The sequence below is a fragment of the Limulus polyphemus genome, unplaced genomic scaffold (genome assembly GCF_000517525.1).
Source record: "Limulus polyphemus unplaced genomic scaffold, Limulus_polyphemus-2.1.2 Scaffold4238, whole genome shotgun sequence".
NCBI classification, from domain to species: domain Eukaryota; kingdom Metazoa; phylum Arthropoda; class Merostomata; order Xiphosura; family Limulidae; genus Limulus; species Limulus polyphemus.
The window spans coordinates 57,044-67,770 of NW_013669848.1; the positions used below are offsets into that span (position 1 = coordinate 57,044).

General features: G+C 31.1%; 1 protein-coding gene across 1 annotated transcript in view; it reads right to left on the reverse strand.

Annotated features, from left to right (window-relative positions):
* LOC106470824 (transcription factor CP2-like) overlaps positions 1–10,727 on the reverse strand; it is a 43,655-nt gene that overhangs the window by 22,970 nt on the left and 9,958 nt on the right. The window contains exons 4-8 of the mRNA XM_013931395.2: positions 9,000–9,203; positions 6,010–6,269; positions 5,777–5,844; positions 3,723–3,828; positions 1,710–1,816 (exon numbers count right to left, since the gene is read on the reverse strand). Coding sequence (XP_013786849.2) covers positions 1,710–1,816; positions 3,723–3,828; positions 5,777–5,844; positions 6,010–6,269; positions 9,000–9,203 — 745 coding nt within the window. The remainder of the gene's footprint in view (positions 1–1,709; positions 1,817–3,722; positions 3,829–5,776; positions 5,845–6,009; positions 6,270–8,999; positions 9,204–10,727) is intronic.

Sequence of the window (10,727 nt, forward strand, 5' to 3'; positions counted from 1 at the left end):
CAAACTGTAACTTAATTTCAGGATCTAAAGGTTATAATTTCACAGTGAAAGAAACAAGTATCAAAATTTTTAAATGATGAAACATTGGTCAAGATTACATCACAATAGAAAAAAAAACAGGAAAATAATGACCACTAGTTTGTGGCTTTACATAAAAATAATACTGATCACAGCTTCCAATAAATATTTTTCTACTGGTCCTATATGAACAAATCACCGATCTATAGATCACACTTTTCAGCATAAAGCATTATATTATCACAATAAAAATATATCTAAATATCAGGTTAAAATGTCATCTTCTGAGAAATATATCTATTAAAGTGATGACTACTTTAATTTATAAATCTATTATCCAACAAAATCTATATACTTCTTATGAATTATTATGTTCATAAAGATTTGTACAAAATGTATGAATTTATATTTTTAAAACAATTCACCACAAGTAAAATGAAGCTAGTTATTATTATCACAAAAAAACAACTTCTGGGATCAAATACCTGAAGAAGCTAAAATATGCAAATCAAATACTGGGAGAAGCTGACATATGTAAATCACATACTGGGAGAAGCTGACATATGTAAATAAAATACCGTGAGAAGCTGACATATGTAAATCACATACTGGGAGAAGGTGACATATGTAAATCACATACTGGGAGAAGCTAACATATGTATATCAAATACTGGGAGAAGCTGACATATGTAAATCACATACTGGAAGAAGTTAACATATGTACATGAAATACCTTAAGAAGCTGATATATGTACATCAAGTACCTGGAGAAGCTAACATATATGTACATCAAGTACCTGGAGAAGCTAACATATATGTAAATCAAATACCTGGAGAAGCTAACATGTGTACATCAAATACCTGGATAAGCTAGCATATGTACATCAAATACCTGGAGAAGCTAACATATGTAAATCAAATACCTTGACAAGGTAACATATGTACATCAAGTACCTGGAGAAGCTAACATATATGTAAATCAAATACCTTGACTAGGTAACATATGTACATCAAGTACCTGGAGAAGCTAACATATGTACATCAAATACCTGGAGAAGCTAACATATGTAAATCAAATACCTTGACAAGGTAACATATGTACATCAAGTACCTGGAGAAGCTAACATGTGTACATCAAGTACCTGAAAAACCTAACATGTGTACATCAAGTACCTGGAGAAGCTAACATATGTACAATGTGAGAATGTACAGCTACTTTTAAAAATGTCAAAATGGCTTATGAGAAATTATCTGGAAACTACACAACCTGTGTAGTTAAGTGAAGCAGTGAACATCTGTTAGGCAGTTTCTTTGCTAGATATTAAATATCACATTTCCACATTCCCAAGGAATTTAACTTTGCTTGAAGAATTTGATTTTTGTAGTTGGCTTTCCTGGTCAGAAATGCATGGTCCATCCGTATTCCTTTTGTTATGAATGAAAGTGGACATATTGCATGGATTAAATAATATAACAATTCATAAAGAAATGCAACTTTACACGAGGGAATGTAATTTTAATTCATTATTTCTATCCCTGGTGCATGTGTCTGTTATGCTTAACATGAAGATTATCAGTACAAACTATGAAACAACTGTGTAAGTAGCCAGGCCAATCACACCACTGTGAAATACTTGATCTACAGCAGTCATGATCCCTCATTCTTATTTTATACTAAACACAACGTATACCTTGATGAACACTCCTGTTTCTTTGGTAGGATCCCACAGGAACTCACACTTGTTACTTTTCTGGGGGTCATGTACAACTTCATAAATTCCATATGACAATGGAATGTCTGTAAAATACAGGAAGAAAACAACATAATATACTAAGTAAATCTAGTTTTTTATTTATATTAACAAAGGTATTTCACTTTAAAGCACAGCAACAGCAGTTATACTTTATGGAAATATAGTAAGTTAACCACATTATGTATTATAGTTATACACATCATGGTAAATTAAACACATTATGTATTATAGTTATACACATCATGGTAAATTAAACACATTATGTGTTATAGTTATACACATCATGGTAAGTTAACCACATTATGTATTACAGTTTGATGTTATACACATCATGGTAAGTTAACTATATTATGTATTATAGTTTTGATATTATACACATCATGGTAAGTTAACCACATTATGTATTACAGTTTGATGTTATACACATCATGGTAAGTTAACAACATTATGTATTACAGTTTGATGTTATACACATCATGGTAAGTTAACTATATTATGTATTACAGTTTTGATATTATACACATCATGGTAAGTTAACCACATTATGTATTATAGTTTTGATATTATACACATCATGGTAAGTTAACCGCATTATGTATTATAGTTTTGATGTTATATACATCATGGTAAGTTAACCGCATTATGTATTACAGTTTTCATGTTATACACATCATGGTAAGTTAACCACATTATGTATTATAGTTTTGATATTATACACATCATGGTAAGTTAACCACATTATGTATTATAGTTTTGATGTTATACACATCATGGTAAGTTAACCACATTATGTATTATAGTTTTGATGTTATACACATCATGGTCAGTTAACCACATTATGTATTACAGTTTTCATGTTATACACATCATGGTAAGTTAACCACATTATGTATTACAGTTTTCATGTTATACACATCATGGTAAGTTAACCACATTATGTATTATAGTTTTGATGTTATATACATCATGGTAAGTTAACATCATTATGTATTACAGTTTTCATGTTATACATATCATGGTAAGTTAACCACATTATGTATTATAGTTTTGATGTTATACACATCATGGTAAGTTAACCACATTATGTATTACAATTTTCATGTTATACACATCATGGTAAGTTAACCGCATTATGTATTATAGTTATACACATCATGGTAAATTAAACACATTATGTGTTATAGTTATACACATCATGGTAAGTTAACCACATTATGTATTATAGTTATACACATCATGGTAAATTAAACACATTATGTGTTATAGTTATACACATCATGGTAAGTTAACCACATTATGTATTATAGTTTTGATGTTATACACATCATGGTAAGTTAACCACATTATGTATTACAGTTTTCATGTTATACACATCATGGTAAGTTAACCGCATTATGTATTACAGTTTTCATGTTATACACATCATGGTAAGTTAACCAAATTATGTATTACAGTTTTGATGTTATATACATCATGGTAAGTTAACCATATTATGTATTACAGTTTTCATGTTATACACATCATGGTAAGTTAACTGCATTATGTATTATAGTTTTCATGTTATACACATCATGGTAAGTTAACCACATTATGTATTACAGTTTTGATATTATACACATCATGGTAAGTTAACCATATTATGTATTACAGTTTTCATGTTATACACATCACGGTAAGTTAACCGCTTTATGTTTTACAGTTTTCATGTTATACACATCATGGTAAGTTAACCACATTATTAGAAAGTTATTATGAACGATTACATTTGAGCTTGTACGACACCCTCTAGATTAACAATATTTCTAATATTTTGTCCATTTCTTACAATATACTACAAATTAGCATACCTCTCATACTTGAATCTCACAACTTACCCTAAATTAGAAAAATCCTACCGATTTATAAAATATTCTGTTTCTCACAACACACTCCACATTACACAGGTCTTACCTATTTCTAACACTCTCTCTGATGGGCGCTGTTGTTGCCATTGTGTAATTTGCTCCTTTTCTACATACTGAAGTCTCCTTTCATGAAATCCAAATCTTATAATGCTCTAGAGTAAAAGATATTTATTTCTTTAAAATAACATAAAGAATATATAACACACTTAGTCTAAAGCATCTCTTTCAAGGGCTCTGATACAGGTTTGTGAATGAAGAGATAAAAATAAACATGTTGACAACAAATTAAACCCTGCATCAAATGACAACCATAACTAACATATTTAATCTTGAGACATTTATTAAATCCTGGATCCAATATCACTAAAAATTAGTGATTTAGTTTCTCTCTTAGTTTCTCCATATAAGGCAGAATGTGAAAAGGAATTTAGCAATTTTCATAATATTAAAACAGGGACAAGAATATCTCTAAATCAGGAAACTTTGTCTGTTCTAGTAAAAATCAAGATAGATGGGCTAACACTAGAATAGGTTAAACAGTGGCAAAAAGAACAAACCACACCAAATGTCACACATGCTGGGGTCACAGCTAGCAAACAGTTTACATCTGATGAGAATGAATCAGAGTAAATGGTTGTAAACTGTAAGTTATATAACAAAATGAGTTATAGTTAAGACTAAAATGCTCAAGATTTTATAAGTATTATAGTTGCATTAAAATGAAGATTAAGTTAAGAAAAAATGTACATGGTGAAACATTGTTGACTAGATTGAAGCGTTCAAGGTTTAACAGTTATTCACAATACTATTTATATAGACTAAACTGAAGTGTTCAAGGTTTAATAGTTATTCACAATACTATTTATATATACTAAACTGAAGTGTTCAAGGTTTAATAGTTATTTACAACAATATTTATATAGACTAGACTGAAGTGTTCAAGGTTTAATAGTTATTCACAATACTATTTATATAGATTAAACTGAAGTGTTCAAGGTTTAATAGTTATTCACAATACTATTTATATAGATTAAACTGAAGTGTTCAAGGTTTAATAGTTATTTACAATACTATTTATATAGATTAAACTGAAGTGTTCAAGGTTTAATAGTTATTTACAATACTATTTATATATACTAAACTGAAGTGTTCAAGGTTTAATAGTTATTCACAATACTATTTATATATACTAAACTGAAGTGTTCAAGGTTTAATAGTTATTTACAACAATATTTATATAGACTAGACTGAAGTGTTCAAGTTTAAAGTTACTTACAATAATATTTGCATTAAAGTGTTCAAGGTTAAGAAAAAATACAAAGTTTGTTCTCTATCACACATATTCTTTGTTTTAGTCAGTTTCTTAGTATTTTGCTGAATTACTTGACTTGCTTTCTTAAAGTATTTAAAACATTATCACTTACAATGCGATAAATAACTGAAAAATGTAGAACAACTCTGGGCCCTACAGGACAAGATCATATATAAAATAAACTTTAAAGTGATGTGTTCAGCTACAAAGAGAAATTTTCTTCACTGGCATAAAACTTTTTCAAAACAATCTGAAACAGAAAATTGTAGACTAGACAAGCTCCTCAATCAAAACTAACTTTTAGACATATATTAATATAGATTTATGTGCCTAGATTTAAGTTAGGTGTTAACTGTTACAATGTGACAAGCAGATTTACACTATGGTTTCACAAAACCTTTCTTTCTACCGCGGTTTGTTTGTAGTTAAGCACAAAGCTGTACAATGGATTATCTATGCTCCGCCCACCACGAGTATCGAAACCTGGTTTCTAGCAGTTTAAGTCCACAGACATTCAGCTGTGCTGCTGGGAGGTTAGATATCTTTACTGTTAATTTCTCTTTAAATTATCATGAAATCTGGTTCTTTTTATTAGTAGAAGTGTTCTGGAATGCTAAGGTTTATAATAAACTCACTTTTACAAAACCTATTTATTTTCATATTTACTTATTTCCAGCACTTCTGTTCTCAGTAAGATGCTAAAAGGATAAGCACATGACTAGATCCGTCAAATTTCTCTTTCACCTACTTGCTTATTTAGAATATTATTTACATATAAAAAATGTTACCTTTAACAACTTTTCTCGCATTTCTGTCAGATCTCCTAACTTTTTCAGTTTAATTTCATATGACTGCCCTGTAAAAAAATTAGATACATTTATAAAATAAGTTTATTTAAGAAATTTTATTAATCTTATTACATACATTTTAGCCCAAAGGTAAAGGTTTTTCTTGCAACTCCATTATATGATTTAAATGGTGACTTTGATGCTTCAATCCTTTTAACTTAAGTATAACACACCTTGGTTAAGATAGGTCATTGTTTCCTCATGCATTTTAGTTGCCAGAGCAGTAGCAGCTCCTAATATGTATTGAAAGTCTGTATTACGAAGCACAGGAAAAACAAGAGATGAACTGTTTTCTTGTGTTGACACCTGGTTCTGTAGGGTTGAGGGAGACACTAAGGACAGTTGGATCATGTGAGTGAGGACAGAAGTGTCAACAGTAGTAGAAGAAGATACTGCTGCCCGAAGATCAGGGAATGAAGAGCTGTGTCGATACCTTAAGTACACATTCAGGATTAATTACAAAGGATACCAATTTTTTTTTTCATAAAATAGAATGAGAGTAAGACAAAATTGTTAAGTATTTTTGTATAAATAAAATATCGGCACAGAAACATAATTTACAATATACAGGAGTTAACACACTGAAGGAACTGATATAGGAAACTTAGATCTTAAAGTAAACTTCACAATATGGAGGAAATAATATTTTATAAAGATGTAAGTTTGATCAAAAGAAAAGTCATTACAATAAAAACTTAACAAAGTAAGATAAGTGGTAATTTTTGTTAAGAGGAATATTACTAAAAAACAAAATAAGATAACCTGTAATTTGTTTTCAAAGGAATATCACCCAAATAAGAAAATGAGCAAATTAAGAAGAGCTGTATTGATCATCCAAAGCAATATCACTAAAATACTTAAAAATTAACATAGTGACAAAACCTGTAAAGTTCATTCATCACTAAAACAGCTATCAGTAGAAAGGCTGAGAAAACAATCTTGTATATCTTTTGAAATGGTGACCTTTTTATCTCTAACAACCAGAAGTGAGAAGTGTGATTAATACCAGATATTTTTATCCAGTTATTATGCATCAAGAAACATCTACAGGTGGATAGATAATGACATAACTACCTCTTCCCAAACCTTTGGACAGATAATGACATGACTATATCTTCCCAAACCTTTGGACAGATAATGACATGACTCTATCTTCCCAAACCTTTGGACAGATAATGACATGACTATATCTTCCCAAACCTTTGGACAGATAATGACATGACTATATCTTCCCAAACCTTTGGAGAGATAATGACATGACTATATCTTCCCAAACCTTTGGAGAGATAATGACATGACTATATCTTCCCAAACCTTTGGAGAGATAATGACATGACTATATCTTCCCAAACCTTTGGAGAGATAATGACATGACTATATCTTCCCAAACCTTTGGACAGATAATGACATGACTATATCTTCCTAAACCTTTGGATAGATAATGACATCACTATACCTTCCCAAACCTTTGAATAGATAATGACATCACTATTTTTTCCCAAACCTTTGGACAGATAGTGACATAACTATATCTTCCCAAATCTTTTCAGTCTGTGGGATAAAAATGAACGAAAGAAGAGAAACTGTAAAGCTTTCAACTGTGACAGGAAAGTCCATTAAAATCATACATAAAGCTAAGTAATACTAGCATGTATAAATAACAATACAGAGCAACTTATGTTTGCTGTTAAACACAAAGTTACACAATGAGCTATTTGTGCTGTGCCCAATACAGATATCAAAACCTGATTCTTAGCACTGTAAATCCAGAGATTTGATGCTGAGCCATTGGTAGACTGCAGCTTATGTATAACAGAAAAGGAAGTGTTAGAGCAACTTGTGTAGAATTTTAATATTCTAAGAGCTTTTCATGTAGATTTAAGAAACAGTCAATTTTTACTAACTTAGAACCTAAATTAAATACAAGAAAAAAAAGAGGTTCCAATTTTTCTACCATTAGTTACTGAAAAATTGAAGCTGACTTACATGAGCCTAAAAATATCATTTTCTTGTCACCTTAATGTTCAAATCTAGTAATTAAGTCCAGGTTTCAGTATCTATTGCACCCAATTGTACAAATGTCTTTATGGACTGGGTTCACAGGTGCTTTTAGAGATTTCTGGATGCCAAAAAACAAATCCAAGATGGCCATCATAAACCTCAAAATGTCATTCTCTTGATGACAAAACTATTTATTTACACAAATTTCATTACTAAGGTTAAGTTTTATTATTTATTGGACCAAATTATACATTGATGTTACAATTATGGGTTCACAAGTACTTTTAGGATTTTTCTTTGCATGCAAAATCCAAGATAGCCACCACAAACACTGATATGACAATAGATCAAAGATGATATATTAAAAAGCACTTAACAGCTAGTCCAAGATGACCACTGTATTTTTAGAACTAAAAAACAGGCCTTGTTTTGTAGCCACTGAAACACTATATGATCTTGATTTAAAGTAGCTGAATAACAATGTTTTTGACATGTGGCATTTTTTGGTTTTAAGTTTATCTGAAGTGAAGTCTGACTGAGGGTTATGTTCATAGTTTGCTTGTAAATCAACTGCCTTCAGAAAGCTGTTGATTGTAACTGTTCAATTGAGGTTTTTGTAATGGCTTTTTTTTTTAATATTTTGACACATGGTACTTAACTTGAAGGTAATCATGATCCATCCTCTCTTCACAGGATTTTTCTTTGCATCTAAAATTCTCTTTTAGAGGATGGAACAGCCGAGATGGACCAATAGGTCCCATGTTGTCCCAAAACGTTATGTTATGTTAAAAGCATCTGTGAACCCTGAGTGCAAAGATACTTATACAACTGAGCAGTTGGTACAAAACATAGTCTTAGCTATCATATTTTACTACTCAATACATTTTGGTGATGAGATAATGATTTTTCTGGTGTTCTGTCAACAATCTTGGATTTTTCATTAAATAATTCAGAAAACATTGGAGACTCATCTTTTTATATAATTTAGGGTCTAAATCAATCAAAACATCAATGTTTTGAAAATCTATAATTAAAGCTCATGGAATTGTATGCATGCATACACTAAACATACCACTCAAAATACATGATCTCTGTTTATCAAATAGCATGTTGAAAGTTAATGATGGGAATTCATTTCAGTTTTCAGCTACTAAAAAACAACCTGGTAGCATCTGGTTGTAAACTATCTTCTGGTTCTCGGTCAGTACTGACACAAAAACGTTTAGTCGTGCTGAATGTGTCATCGTCATCATCGTCATTCAAGAGAGGCAATCTGTTTTTTTTCCCTTGAAGCACCACTTGAGATGGTCGAAGCATTTCTTCACTGCTTTGACTTTGATTCTCACCATTATCATTGGAAGTGTCACTATGCAGATTAACAAACATTAATGACACAAACAACAGAATTCTTCACAGAAACTATACTTTACTTGAGAAATCAATGTTTCTTCCATACAAAATGTATTCTTAAGACCTCTTTTATCTTACAGTTAACCTGTTATTTGAATTTTAGCTCACTATACTACATGTTGATTTTATGCTGTAACTAAGTCTTGTGAACCTTAACTGGTCAAGAAAATGAGTCATTGTAACTACACATAAAATGACTTTTCTCATCTTTGAAGTGTAGTAACAGAAGAGAACATAACTATTGTTTTACATATCTTCTAACTTTATATATGTAAGTGAGTGTAAGTCAAACTTGACAAAAGAAACTGGACTACATAACAAGCTTAACAATATGACTGGTGAAAGCCTTCTCACACATTATTTTCATATATTAGATCCATATGAATAAAGTAATATCCATGTTGAAAGTTATAAAAGGACTACAGTCATAATATATAATACACTGTCACATCAAAAATTAATGGAACACTACAATCATATGTCATCAGGTGCAACAAACAACAATAGAGGCCTAATTATTTACTTGTTAAACATAAAGCAGCATATCAATATTATAAGATAAGGTTGTCTTTGATAGGCTGTTTAGGCAGAGTATTCATAATGAATCTAAATTTCAAATGGACAGCAACTGCCTGTTGTAGAAACCTACAAGCGTAGATCTTTCGAAAGTCTTCCGCCTTTCGTCTCCAGGCAGTTGCTGTCCATTTGAAACTTGGATTCATTAAGAATTAAGTTGTTGGAATTTTAACATGTGTAATAACAACCTAAGGTACAAAATATCCAAGTCCTGACAGCCTTGTACAGAAATTGATTTTACTAGCTCCACAACTTTTGTTTTAAATGTAGATTTGAAGATTATATGATGTAGGCATATTAAATAGGACAGAACTAGTGTCTTTTTAACTTTTAACTCTATAAACAAGCATGCCTTATTATTATTTCAATCAGATCACTGTTTACAATGATTATATGTTTTCTTTATGAATTCAAGATTGCACAAAGCTATGTCCTTAATCACTGAGACTCTCTACATACCATCCTGAAGCTTCTAAACGATCTAAACCAATAAGGCTCTTACCTTCATAAGACCAAAATTAGGAGAGAGTGAAGCAGCCTTTCATACACATGAACATCAGGAGAGAGAGAGAAGCAGCCTTTCATACACATTAACATCAGGAGAGAGAGAAGCAGCCTTTCATACACATGAACATCAGGAGAGAGAGAAGCAGCCTTTCATACACATGAACATCAGGAGAGAGTGAAGCAGCCTTTCACACACATTAACACCAGTAGAAAGTGAAGCAGCCTTTCATACACATTAACATCAGGAGAGAGTGAAGCAACCTTTCATACACATTAACATCAGGAGAGAGTGAAGCAGCCTTTCATACACATTAACATCAGGAGAGAGTGAAGCAGCCTTTCATACACATTAACATCAGGAGAGAGTGAAGCAGCCTTTCATACACATTAACATTAG